General features: G+C 46.9%; 1 protein-coding gene across 1 annotated transcript in view; it reads right to left on the minus strand.

Annotated features, from left to right (window-relative positions):
* The window catches only part of HK2 (hexokinase 2), an 87,309-nt gene that overhangs the window by 15,005 nt on the left and 57,754 nt on the right, over positions 1-14,550 (minus strand). Inside the window, exons 4-10 of the mRNA XM_006870781.1 lie at positions 12,475-12,594; positions 11,763-11,858; positions 11,008-11,107; positions 10,342-10,525; positions 7,155-7,310; positions 5,490-5,723; positions 1,330-1,634 (exon numbers count right to left, since the gene is read on the minus strand). Coding sequence (XP_006870843.1) covers positions 1,330-1,634; positions 5,490-5,723; positions 7,155-7,310; positions 10,342-10,525; positions 11,008-11,107; positions 11,763-11,858; positions 12,475-12,594 — 1,195 coding nt within the window. The remainder of the gene's footprint in view (positions 1-1,329; positions 1,635-5,489; positions 5,724-7,154; positions 7,311-10,341; positions 10,526-11,007; positions 11,108-11,762; positions 11,859-12,474; positions 12,595-14,550) is intronic.

Below are 14,550 nucleotides of genomic sequence, written 5' to 3' on the forward strand. Positions count from 1 at the left end.
TGAGCTTGATTAAACAACCCTTATGTATTTGCATCGGTACACGGCTCCTGGGTGGTCTTTGGGGACCCTGAATTCTGGGCATAACAAGATCACCTAACCCACTACCACCGAATTGATTCTGACCCATGTCAGCCCTACAATGGGTTTCCAAGACTGTAAATCTTTATGGGCGCAGAAAACCTCATCTTTCTCCTGAGACGTGGCTGTTGTCTTTGAACTGCCAACCTTGTGGGTACTAGTCCAGTGCTTATCCTACAGCACCACCTTCAAGCTTCTCAAATGAGTTCAAGTAGCAGGACCCCAGAAGACACCGTGAGCTCTGCAGAGCATGAGAAATGTTGGGCGAGTACATATAAAAATATCCAAAGACTCCGTTCATGCTGACAGCATGAATGTTAATAGCAATGCTAAACACTCCAAGGAAAACCGAAGTGAAATCTTTTCTTATGAGAAAACTCTCCTTTGTTGGGTAATTACAAAGGCCAGGTGTTGGAGCCGTATTCCTCTCACACAGTCTTCACTCAACCCTTAGGCAAGCCTGAGAAGGAAGCATTTGATTCCTCTTTTATGGAAAAATGCAGCTTGGCCAAGCACTTGCCCAGGGCCACTCAGCTGGAACAGGCAGAGCAAGGCCTATCCCCAGCCCCTGAAACCTGCTCATTGGTTGTGTTTCTTTGAATTGGAAAAGAACACAGTTTCTTAGGTTAAAATGCCTAGCCCAGGGGTTAACGATCTTTTTCTATAATGTCTGAGAGTAAACATTTTAAGCTTTGTGAGTCAAACTGTCTCCACCACAAACACTCAGCTTTATCGTGGTAGCACAAGTAAACAAGTGGCATGGCTTATGTGCCAATAAAACTTTATTTATATAAACAGATGGTGGGCTGGATTTGGTCCATTGACCAGAGTTTGCTGATTCTTCATTGATCAGAGTTTGCTGACAAGACCAATGGGATGATGGTTGAGAGAGCTGGCTCTAGAACTTCCTTGGTTTTAAACCCAGATCTGTCCTTTACTAGCCATGGGAACTTGGACAAGTTTCTTAGCGTTTTTGTGCCAGTTATCTGCCAAACATATCAACGTCAATGGTGAACAAAGATTAAATGAACTCATATTTATAAAGTTCTTATAAAAGTATCTGACACATAGTAAATACTCACTAAATATTGACTATTATGACTTCCATTTTAAGCAGAAGGACTCAGTCAAGTTTACAGAGCTAGGATTCCCTAGTAACATAGGTGATGAAGCTGTTCGGGTCCAGCCCTCCCAGAGCATCCACATTGGGACACAAGACCACCATGGAGGTCCACCAACCCTGCCACGTACCTGTGCCGTCAGGGGTGTCACACACATAGGTGGGCAACATCTTGACAGGGGCGCTGGCGTGAGTATCCTTTCTCAGACCTCGTTCCATTTCCACTTTCATCCTCCTCTTGATCTCCAAGAGCTGCTCGTGGCTCAGCTTCAGAGACTCAAGGGTGTTCTGCCGGGCTCGGTGTTGGTCAGCCAGGCGGTAGGCCACTGCTGTCACCATGGCCGCCCCCTTGCCACTGCCATCCTCGGAGCGGAGAAAGCGAACGTCGCAGTCGGGCACCAGGCGCCGCACAGCTTTATGAAGACGCTTGGCGAAGCTGCAGTCACCAAGATGGGGAGACAGGAGTCCATGGTTAGGGTCAGTGGAGTGTCTGGTTGGGTAGAAGCTAACCACCACAGACCAAATGCCATGAGCATGTGTAAGAGTAGATGGTGGCCTAAATATATCCATTCCCCCTCCTCCCCAAGGTAGGGGAAGTCATGGCCGCATAAACTGTGATGACTCTTACTGGGATTTTTGCCCCCATGTTGAAAGGAAAGGTCCTTCTAAGAAGCTACTATCCCCTGCATGAGGTCACGTAAGACTTCCCTTCCTAATTGAACTGGCCCATTCGCTCCCCTATCCAATATGGTACAATTGGCTTCTTTTGCTGTCGCTGCCTAAGTGCAATCTGGTGATACCAGCTTCACCCACTTTCCACATTTCATCACTGTCTGGGAAAGACCCAAAATAGAGAAACTAGAAATGGTCTTCCTCTAGACTTGGTCCTCCTCTCTCTAGCTTCAATCAATTTCTACCAATCATCCTAAAGCTGTCTGAACAGCTAAGAACAACAGCAGGCTGAGCACCAATTTCTCTGGAAGGAGACTGCTTTGAGCCCTGCTCCCCGGAGTCTCTCCACTCTGGTTGTGGTCTGTGGCCTAGAGCAACTGCTTCAGGGTCTGCTAGAAATGCTGGGTAATCCTGGATCAGGTCTGCCTTTTTAAAAAATGTTTTATTGTGAATTATTTGATACTTTACATGGGAGAGCATTAGCTCTACATTCATCCTATTGTATATCATTTCACAGCCATGGTTACAATCCCCTTCATGCATCATCAACCAGTCACTTCTTGCCTTTGTAGCCCCACCATTTCGGGTAGCCAATGTCCAAGTTGCCCATCCCTGCCTACTCTGTGTATGGAGAGGGTGGGAATGATTCTTGCTGTAAGGATTTGTTCCTTCTTTTGATCTACTGCATCCATAGGTGTAGGTCAAGTTCATCAAATTGTATCAGATTACTCTTTTTCTCCTCTTCTTTCTTCTCCTAGGTGAGCTCTGATCATCCAGTCATTGAAGCCAGGTCAAGTGAGTATTATCTGCAAGTGTGGGTATCCTTACGCATTTGCCCTCTCTTCTTATCAGCTGGACACTTCACTCTCCACTCTAGTCCTCTGTGGCTATGTCACTGACTCTGTGCCCAAGAGTCCCTAGGTCTTGCCACACTGCTGACCAAGCAGTCTCCACCCGGCTTCACAGGAGTCTAGTGAACGTTGTAGGTCTTGGCTAGCAGCTTCAGTGCTGTTTTTCCCTCACTTCCCCTTATTGGTGGCGAACCTGGTAACCAATCAGAGCACATGTCTGCTCATGTATTCCCATTGAGTCTTAGTCTTAGAAGGTGGTTTGCCTGAGGTGACCCGACCACTTGCCTTGATGTCTCCTGGGCGAGCAACTTGCTTGTTCTTGTAGTAGTCAGTTGGACTGACATTATTGTTTTGTATGTTTCCTGTTGGTCTTTCTTTCAAGAAGTATCTTCTGTTCTTCTAGCTGCTTCAGGCAGGTCTGCTTGTCCTTTCAAGTGGAAATTTCCCACCTCTGAAGATTCTAGATGGGGTTCAGGATTCTACCTATGGTCTTATCTAATGCAGAGGCTCCAAAGGAAGCCTCCTTCACTGGGAAAGTTGTAGCCCTATTTTAGGTATTCCAATCCATTATAGGCAGAAGATGGAATTACAAGCTTACTACGGTGATATTTCTGGCTATTCCCTTCTCTCCCCCTCAAGTGTCTATTTTATAATGGTATGCCAGGGAAACCAAGATTCAAAAGACAGCCAAGCATCTTAACATTTCCCCCCCCTTTTTCCGATTCCAACCGTGTCTCAATTCCTGTATCCCAGAGCCCTGTTTTTCCAAGGTTATGCATACATCATTATTTACTTCTGTCCCACTAACTCATGCAAACCTGCCTAATTGTTCTCCCATCTGCCTTGTTCTTCCATTCCCCTCCCCCTTCTTGTGAATTGTTCCCCTCCCTAGCACCCAAACTATCCTGCGTCTATTCCGTACTCTGTGCTCCACCTTCCTCTCCCTCCCCTCACTCCATCCCCCACATCCCAGTAACCAGCAAAGAATCACTGCCCACCCCCCACCCCCACTTTAGTATGGGTTCTTTTTCTTAGTCTTTTACAGTAGTGGTCCTATGCAGTATTTCTCTTCTTGTGACTAACTAATTTCACTAAACATAATGTCCTCAAGTTTCATCCATGTTATGTGATAGCTTATAGCTTCCTTGTTATTCTTCAAGGTAGCATAATTTTCCATTGTGTGTATGTATCACAGTTTGTTTATCCATTCTTCAGTTGATGGGCACTTAGGCTGTCTCCATCTTTTTGCTATTGTAAATAGTGCTGCTATGAACATTGATGTGCACATATCTACTCGTGCTATGGCTCATATTTCTTGTGGGTAAACACCAAGTAGAGGAATTGCTGGATCATAAGGTATTTCTATTTTTAACCTTCTGAGATAATGCCATATTGCTTTCCAGAAAGGTTGGACCATTTTGCAATCTCACCAGCAATGCATGAGCGTCTCAGTCTCTCCACATCCCCACCAGCATTTATGGTCCTCTACTTTTTTGATCTTTGCTGTTATTGCTGGTGTGAGATGATATCTCATTGTTGTTTTGATTTGCATCTCTCTAATGGCTAGTCATTGTGAACATTTCTTCATATGTTTGTTGGCTGCCCAGATCTCCTCCTTGGTGAAATGTCTGTTCATGTCCTGTGCTCAGTTTTTAATTGGTTTATTTGTCTTTTTCTTGTAGACGTGTTGTAGTTTCCTATATATTTTAGAAATGAGTCCCTTGTCGATGTGTCATTGCAAAAAAATTTTTCCCATTCTATGGGTTCCCTTTTTACTCTTCTGGTGAAGTCTTTTGATGCACATATGTTTCTCATTTTTAGTACATCCCAATCATCTATTTTGTTTACTTTTGTTTGTGTAGTTTTCAAAAGTTTTGGTAGTCTGTGTATTCCCTGAATTAGTGCCCTCACATTTGTTCCTATTTTTTCATTGATGGCCTTCATAATTTTGGGATTCATATTTAGGTTTTTAATCTGTGCTGATTTGGTTTTTGTATAAGGTGTGAGGTAAAGGTCTTGTTTCAATCTTTTGCATATCACTTTCCAGTTCTGCCAGCACCATCTGTTGAAGAGACTATCCCCTCCCCATGCAAGACATTTAGGTGTTTTGTCAAAAATCAGTTGGCTGTATGTAGATGCATTAATTTCTGGATTCTCGATTCTGTTCCATTGATCAATGTATCTTTCATTGTACCAGTATCAGGTCTGCCTTTTAAAAGGTCCCCAGATGATATATGAGCACACTGGTGACTTGAAGCACTGGAGTAGGACACTAGGGAATCTCAGGGCCAGGGCCTTCTGTATTAAACCATTCAGTTAATGATGGTACCATGACCTGGTGCTCAGATGAAATGAAAGAGTTCCTCTAGGTCCCAATACCAACGTTACCCAAGGAAACTCACTAGACTAGGGTAGCCTCTGCAAGAGGGCAGGGCATCTGAAAGGACTCCCAGGGGTCATGAGAAAGTCAAAAAAGAGAAATATTAATTTACCTAGGAGTTATAAAAAAGACTCCCCCATGGCCAGATGAGCCTGAGTCGAGCTTGGCTTTCAGAAACCACCTTCACCCACACCAGAAAACACTTGCCCAGTTTCCACTGAGCAATCTGAACTCTGAGCCTTTATTCTACAATGACTCTCAAGTCCACACCCAAAATGCAAGCTGGAGCTGGCTGTGCCCATGGAGTCACTACAGTGTTGTGAGCCTGTCCCAAGGTCCCCAAGTACTCTACAGTCAGCCCAGCCCAATCCCCCAAATGTTGACTCACTGGGGGTGTTTCTTGTAGACAGACCCATCAACTCCAATGGTCGAACGCAATCGCTCCTCTCCCTTGTTCTCTTTGATGCGCCGCAACACTGCTGCCAGAGTGGCCGCACACAGGTTGGCCGAGCGCGTGGACACAATCTGGCAGATCCGGTGAGTGGCTACACAGTCCTCCTGCGTGGGGTCCAGGCCCAGGCGCACAAGGATCTCATGGGCCCTCCGGACGCCATCCCTCTCCCTGGAGAAACAGGAAGAGAGCATGTGGCATGGTGTGTAGCCTACTGTGGCCAGTGAGAGAGGGCCAAGTAGATTGGCCAGGAAAGCCCTCTGCTTCGGCACACCCCACCCCCCATGGAGAGCACACACTTACTTCACTTACTGCCACCTAGGAGAAGAGGGGAAGCACCATGGCCAAACCTGAGCATATGCTCACAGACACCACACACATGTGCATACGCACAACACAACACATGCACAGACACATCCACACACACACACAGAATGCTGCTCCACCTGCCCTCCAGCTGACCTCTTATCACCATTTTCCACATGAGAAAAATGAGCATCTCTTATGCATCTACTTTATAACGACAATGTACTGTACTTGCTTCTTTACACACCAAATTGTATGTGTGTGTGAGTGTCTGGGATGTTTGCTTGTTTCAGGGGCAAGGTTGAAGGACGGCTGTCTCTGCCACCAAACACCTGTGACCATGTGAACCCAGCGTGGGGCCCACCATATTTCCCAGGATGAAGCAGTGAGTCCATCCCCCCTCCCCTCCTCCTCCCCAGGACATCACAGATGTTCTCAAACTGGCCTCTGGTTTATCAAGTGAGAAGGACACAAATGTAGGGGGTTGGTGACCTACTCCTGAGTTACAGGTGGGATAGCATTTCACAATGAAGTTTGTATCTACAGGTGGTGGGAGAGGACGGGAGCATGGCATAGCCCCACTTCTTAGGGGATGTAAGTGCCTTATGAAAACGAGGACTTTCACCCCTCAAGGTTCAGCAATACAACAGGTACTTCTTTCCAGAGTTTCCAAGTCATTTGGATGCTTTCACCACTCCCATTAGCACCCAAGTCCCCTTAGCACCACCTGGTCCTTAAAGGAGTAAGACCTCTTCAATCTACACATGGAAATATCCAGTACAAGAAACTAGACCCCAGTCTTCAAATATTGCTAATTGAATAATAAAACCAAAAATCATCCCTCCCCATCTCTCCTGCCCCTGCCAGTCAGTAACGATACAAATTTCAGGTCTACTCCACAGAATCCACATAACAGGTAAGACTCAGAGCTACCCAAGGACCTATTTCAGTTACGAAGCAGAGATCAGGATAGAATTCTTTTTGAGACTGGCCAGTAGGGAGGGCTGGTGATCTAATGCTGAAAGTCAGTCAATGAAAACTCTGTGTATTTGAATGGTCCAATCTCATTCATTGTACATGCGGTCATCATCAGTCAGGGGCCAACTCGGTGCAGCTAAGAACAGCACGACAGTACAGCTACACCACAGACCCACCATGGCCATCGTTAGGTGAGGCCCTCTTGTGCTCCATATTTGGAGGATCAAATGCAAGTGCCCTTTCATCATTCCACAATTGCCCATCTACCCTTCCAGAGACCGAGTGAAGCGAGAGGTGGCAAGGCCGCCAGAAACTTACCCTTCAATATCTGAAACATCCTTGGTCTCAAAGCGGCCTGTGGTGAGGAGCTCCGGGCTGAGCTTCCCTCCGAAGAGAAGCTCCTCCTTACCCATCTTCACGAGGATCAGTCTCACCAGCTCTCCCATGTACATCCCACTGATCATCTTCTCAAACCTGCAGGACACAGACGCCAACCCCCAAAGGGGAGTCCCCACTGTCAATGAATTCACAACTCTGGAAGCAACACGCACACACGCAAAACTCCAAACACACGTTAGAGGTGGACGCACAGCTAAGTGCTAGTGTGTCCAGTCACCAGGACTGAGGAGTATAGAGAGGGACAGCTCAGTAGGGCCTTGAGGAGTGGGGAATGTGGACTGCTCTCTACAGGCTGTGTAAGCCTGGACCATGGAGAACAACAGGCCTTCCAGCACCAAACTAAACACCCAGGGAGTGCAGAACATTCCAGAACAGCCTGGCTTCTGAGCTAAAGTAAGTTAACTGTTCAGAAAGTTGGTGGTTTAGACCAACCATCAGTTCTATGGGAGAAAGATCTAGTCATGTACTTACATGAAGACTATAGCCAAGAAAACCCTATGGGCCGTTCTGCTCTATGGCATGGAATGGTCATGAGTTGGAATTGACCCAACGGCAACAAGCTTTGTTTGGTGGTGGTACCGTCAGGTTGGTTCCAACTCATAATGACCCTGTATATACAGGGCTTCTGAGGTTATAAATCTACAAGAAGAGAAAATCTCTTCTTTCTCCCATGGAGCAGCTAGTGGATTAGAACTGCTAACCTTGAGGTTAGCAGCCCAACATGTAACCCACTATGCCACAAGGGCTCCTTAAGCTATGTGTTGTTGTATTTGTTGTTAAGTGCTGTCGACTCAGTTCCAACCCACAGCAACCCTGTTATAGGATTTCTGAGGAGCATCTGGTGGATTTGAACCACTGACCTTGCAGTCCAGTGCATTATCCAGCAGCTATGTGTAGGGTAGGAGTCCTGGTGTGGCATTGTGGGTTAATGCACTGGACTGCAAGGTTGGTTTGAACTGCAAGATCAGTGGTTCAAGCTCACCAGCCTCTTTTCGGAAACCCTGTTACAGGGTTGCTATGAGTCAGAGCCAACTCAACAGTACTTAACAACAACAAATATGTAGGGTAGTGATTATTTAAATGTTTTTCTCCTGCAAGGAAATACCTTAAAGTAAAACTTTATACAGACTCTCAATATTTTCAAGAGAAAAAGGGAGTCAGTTTGATAAAGTTGGGGGCAGAGGTCCAGTGAGCCTCCTTTCTGCCAGCCTTTATAGAATCCTGAGAACGCAGCGTTGAAACAACTGGGCAGAGGGTGAGAGGGAAAGATTGGAAGGGCAGGGTGGAACAGATGTGCCAAGTTCTCTTCTGTTGGGTGGTCTCCGGGAACCTGGAAGTGGGACTGGCTGGAAGTTTCGGAGCAGGCAAGTGATAGGATAAAAAGCCTGTTTTAGGAAGGCAGGGGCCAGCCACCCTGCTGAGAGGGCCCTCAGGTAATTTATTTTTCTAACACTAGGTGACACTGTTTTCTTTTTTGAAAGCATTCCTCTGGCTAGGAATGTCTGACAGGGAAAACGAACAAGCCCTAGCAATTTTCTTTGGCAAGGTAGTACCATTTCTTGGTATCTCAGAGATAATCTGTGTCCAGGATGAATTAGAAGGGGCAATGGCGAGAAGGAGGCCCAGGGAGGGAAGCAGGTGTGCCAGCCATCTAGTGCCCATGGCAAATGAGGAAACCAAGGCCCCAGGAAGTGACTGCTTAAGACTCCAAGGCTAGAAGGAGCAGGACTGGAGCTATATATGGAGAACTGCAAGTCGCTTGAACAGAGGGGACATTTAAAACGTTGAAGCACTGCCCTGCACAAATGGTGAGGAACATGCCTGTCTGCTTTCCCATCTTCTCTCACCTGAACAAACCACATGCTGGTTCTAGAGGATGTGGGGGCGCTGGACTCTGAAGTGAGACTAGCGTTTTACACTTCTTCATTCCAGTTTTTAAAAAACACTTTGCGGCAGTCAACACTTATGTATTTATGTTGAAACAGAACAAGAAAACCAAAAGTTTCAGGACTGCCATGGCTGACAATTTGGTATCTGTCCTCCCAACCTTTACTCTGTCTCAGGACAAACCAGTGGTGTGCTGACAAGGCTCGGGTGGCAATTTTGTCTTTCAACACTTCAAAGGGCATATGGCTACTTGGGATGACTGAGGCGTGCCTCATTAATGAAGGCAGGTACTGAGGGACTTTTCAGCCCATAAATCCCTCACCACCTAGGGCACACACAACCAGTACAACATTCCCTGTAGATGGACTCACGCCTCAACATGTGAAAGAAGCTTGTGACTTAAATAAGCCAGACTTTGAGGAAGCAAGAACTCTTCTATAGAGAAAATAGCTACCCACTGCTGGCCTGGCTTATAGGGTCGGAATTCTCTAATTTACTCTGAGATCTGTGTTAAAAGCTTTTCTAAAACATTCAAGGCCACAAGAAGAACCCAGAGGGGCTGCTGCATGGCTCAAAATGTTTGCAGTGGCCCTCAGCGCTTACAGCAATCCCTGTTTCAAGATCTTCATTTGGCACATGCTTGTCAAAGTGAAATAATGTTTCATAAAAACCAAATCTGGCCAGGCTGGAATGTGTAGCATTCAGGGACCAAAATGTCAGGGCCCTCCGTAACAGTCTCCCCCCGGGGGTTGATAGATATACACCACAGGACAGTGTTTAGGTCATAGGATCCAGGGAAAAAGGCCAAGGAGGGCCCTTAACCAACTTTTCCAGTAGATGCTGGGATGACCTGTAGCTGAGACAAGGGATCCTGGAACTCCTTTGGGTCCAGTCTAGTTCATGGGAGACTCTGTCAGAGGTCTGACTCAGAGTCTCAGCTCGTAAATTAATACTCGTCTGTCTGAGCCTTGTCCTCTGGGCAGGGACAGGGCGGGAGCTATGAAAGGATACTTCGGAGACCCTGATTCTGGCCCATGACTGGTCTTCTGTGACTCAAAAACATCCCCATAACCAGCGGGCATTTCTGGCAATCCTGTAGGGATGTAAGACTGCAAATGACAGCATGAGAGCCACCACCCAGGCCCGACCCAAACCCAAACTCAGCTCCTGGGTCCACAGCCCATGCTGAGCCCACACACACACAGGTGTTCCTGCTCACAGTTGCTTCCCGGGGTTCAGTGAGCCCATGTCGATCTCTCGGTCAAATTCAGTGAGAATGTCATTGAGCGTGCCATCATCGCCAAACGCTCCCCACTCCATATTGATGCACATGCGCCCCTCATCACCTTCCACCGTGTCGATGTGGCGCATCTCCTCCATGTAGCAGGCATTGCTGCCAGTACCTGGCCAGATAAGGAACTGGTCAGTACCCACCACACCGTCCTCTACTCCAACTCCACATCTCCCTCTTACCCCACCATCCCACTCTAAGGCTGCCCAGTTGGCTGGGGGTCCTTACTGTAGAATCCCAGGGCATCCCAATACATGTCCCAATTCTCTGTCAGCCTGAACTCCACAAGTTAACACATCATCAGTGGACAGAGCATGAGGCCTTCATGTGGCACTGGATATTTTACACCACACTCTCCTACGGACCCCTTGGCACAATGCAGAAACATCACAGCTCTTGAAGGATGTCTCTGTTAGCACACCACTACATGAAAAAGAGTCGCACGATCCTTGTTCAGCCTGTCAGAGCGACTACACCACTCATCTTCAAATATAAAGTACAAAGGAACACCCAGGCCACCAACTCCTTCTCCCTTCCAGCCCTCACCTCCATCCACTGGTCAACACCAGCCCACATGCATCAGCATTCACTCACCCACAATGAGGCCAATCTCACAGTTCTGGTCATCATAACCACAGGTCATCATGGTCCCAACTGTGTCATTCACCACAGCCACAATATCGATATCAAAGTCCTGTGGAGATAAAAGGAGGCCTCTGACCTTCAACTATCACAGAAGGTTACAGCTGTGAAGATGGAGAGAAAGAGCAGGAAGTCACACAGCTCAGGTGCAGCCGGGATGCCCCTCATCACTTCTACTGAGCTGAAAACCTGGCTTCTGATCCAGCCTGACTCACTCCACTCGTCCTCACTGCAGATCCAGAAACTCAATCCACTCGTCCTCACCGCGGAAGACTTTCCACAAAGCCTCCGGCAGACTTGCTTATAACCATCACTGCACTGAGAAGAGATGGCCGTATCTTGCCTTGTCTTCTCTCTCCCTCTTCTGTGGTAAGACCTTGACTTGGTCTTCTCTCTGCTCCATGTCATACCGATGTCAACATCATCCCCACTTCAAGTCTTTTTCTGGTTTTTCTGATCCCAAGACTAAGATGATTTTATCTGCTGTGCTCATCTGAAAACTCCCACAACATCTGATCACATAGAAGACTATTGGGTAAGCATGACCAGGAGAGAAGACACGAAATCCTCACCCTAAAAGGTTCTTAGGCTGATTTGAGGGCAGACAGGGGATGACTTCAGAGCAGCCCCAGATGAAAGGAAAAGAGCCTCCAGAGCCCAACATCCCACCATGACTGCAAAGTGCACACCCAGCTGTCCCGACTCACCCCTCTTCTCTGGATTGCCTTCCGGATCAGCGCCACTACATCTTTTCCTTCCACACCACTGGACTTGAACCCCTTAGTCCATGTGACCAGGAAACTCTGGAAAATAGCCAAGTCATGATCATTGATTTCCTCCCAACCAAAATTTGGATCACACACCTGAAACAAGAACCTTTAGCAGAGACCACTGACACCGTGTTAAAGTGAAAATCATGGCGGCGTCTGTATTGTTTTCTGATGAGCCTTGGATGAAGCTGTTTGGGCCCATCAGAGACCAGGGAAGTGGAGAGGAAGTGAATGACTTCGCCATAACTGACTGCCAGAAGTAGAAAGGGGAAGTCACAGAGCTGTCAAAATCAGCTACTTGTATCCTCAGTGTCAGTGTCAGCGCCCCAAAAGTCCTCAACTTTCCAGTTACCTTTCTTTCTAGAATCATTATCATAACACAACTATTCCTGACTAATCTTAGCCCTGTTCCCTGAGACAGAAAGAGATAATGTGAAATCGAGGAAAAGAGTGGAGGGGAGTGGAAAGAAGGGTGATAAAGACCTCCCCAGATTCTGATACTTTGTCACCATCCCTTCATACACCAAGTGTTAAGGATTTAGTCATTCAGAAGAGCAGAATGCTCCCACTTTGTCTGTGCAACCCATCAGTCCTTTCCATGCTCCCAGCCCCAAGGCCTTAGCGATGAAAAGTGCAGAGCCCATCTTACCTCATCTAGCTTAGTCTGGTGGCAGGGAAACGAGAAGGTAAAACCCAGCGGGAGCTTCTTGTCTTTGATTTGTAGTTGGCCCATGAAGTTGGCCAGGCACTCGGCAATGTGGTCAAAGAGCTGAGGGCACACAATACAGGAAGATGAGCACAGACGTGAAGGATGTAGGCTGTGAACTCAGAAAGGAGCTAGCTGAATGTGGGCAAGAGCCTGACCCTTCTGAGGTCTCCTTAGCTCATGTATAAAATTGGAGTAATAATAATACCTGAGTCGATACTAGGCGGTAGTTGTTAAGAGTTGTGGAGTTGGTTCCGACTCACAGTAACCCTGTATAGTGTTTTTGACACTGTAAATCTTTACAGGAACAGAAAAATTCATCTTTCTCCCTCGAAGTGGCTGGTGGATTGGAACTGCTAATCTTGAGCTCATTAAATGTTCTTCCATTTAGAACTATTTTCCCAAACCACTGTCAAAATAATGCTGTGAGGCAGAGAAAATCATGGCCAAAGTTAACCTGGGCCCTAGGAACAGAACATCCCTTGGTGGCCCTGTCAGAAACCCCCTGACACGGGTGCACAGCTGATTATTTTACCAGAAAGGGCAAACCATCTTACAGCCAAGAATTATTTTGGCTCCCCAGTCTCTTGTGATGGGGGAGGGGACAAGGACGGGATGGGACACTGTCTGTTTGTATTCTATGAGCCAGCCTAGCAAAAATAAGCAAATTTATCTTATATATATATATATATATATATATTTTATTCCATGCTAGAAAAATAATATCCCAGTGGGAACTCAAGGGAGCTCTGTTTGTTTTCTAACTCCAAGGCAGAACAACCGGAGTCTATCTAAAAAGTCTGAAGATTGAACAGGGTTTTTTGAAGAATTAATAAGGTTTTGTGGGCAACCTTACAACCCTGATCACACTGAGCGGGACCTGCAGCTCCTAAGTTTGCTGAAAGTCCTGTTAGAAAGTAAACTATATTTACAGTAACCCAGGGTTTTTATCATCCCAAAGCCCACAACTCCCCAGGCTCCTTCTTAGCAGCTCAGCAGCATCCAGAGCAGATCACTCTCACCCAGGCCTCTGAGGTTAGGGGTGTCTGGTGCAAGATGCAAGCAGGGACCAAAGGAGTGAACAACACAACTCCAAGGGTTGGGCTAATCATAAGGCAAAATCTAAAAGGTCAAAAGTGCATGGGGAGGACAACACTTCCCCTCCTCCCCAGCAGGCAGAAGCAAGGAAGATTCCACTAGACAGCGGCTCTCAGAGTGCAGTCCTGAGCCAATAGAATCACCATCACCTGAGAACTTGTTGGAACTGCAATCCTAGGGCCCCACCCCAGGTTCACTGAATCAAAAACTCTGGGGGTGGGGCTCAGCCTTCTCCCGTGGAGCAGCTGGTAGATTAAACACCTGACTACTAAGCTACCTTAGTAAGTCCTTCTTAAATTACAGTACCAAACCACAAAACAAAGAAGAAAAATACACTACATTTAAAAGTAAATGTGATTCTCATCCTCTCTGTATACAGGGTTGATAGGGATGGGCAACTTAGACATGGGCTACCTAAAATGGGGGAGCTATAAAGGCATGAAGGGATCAGCTTACAAGTTTTCAAGAGGGTGTTTAGATTCAGAGTGTTCGGGGGACGGGGGAGAGCTAGAATCACCACTGAGTGGTTTTCATCCTGTCTAGACAGGTCTGGTGAAAGGAGATGGGACAGACTCTCATGATTCAGTAGTGAATAATTGTTATCATGACTAATTGCGATTGTAGCAACTGCAAAGGTAGAAGTTTTGTAGCAAAAAGAGGTGAGTGGTCGATCTTACAGACCTGGAACAGAGGACTCTGGGACCATTAAGGAAGAAGAGCAGGAACAGAGTGTGGGACCCTACCCAGAGAAGCAGCAACGCCAGAGATGAAGGCAGAGATGATGACATGGAGAGATGGAGCAGCTGAGGACTCTAGACTCATGGAGGGAGAGGGGATGTGTGCTGGTGACCAGGGAGCAGGCTTGCAGGGTGTGCCTTTTGGCTGTGTGTTTTGGTTCACATCCAAAAAAAACTGGAATAG

This window comes from Chrysochloris asiatica, unplaced genomic scaffold (assembly GCF_000296735.1).
Source record: "Chrysochloris asiatica unplaced genomic scaffold, ChrAsi1.0 scaffold00151, whole genome shotgun sequence".
In the NCBI taxonomy this organism is placed as follows: Eukaryota; Metazoa; Chordata; class Mammalia; order Afrosoricida; family Chrysochloridae; genus Chrysochloris; species Chrysochloris asiatica.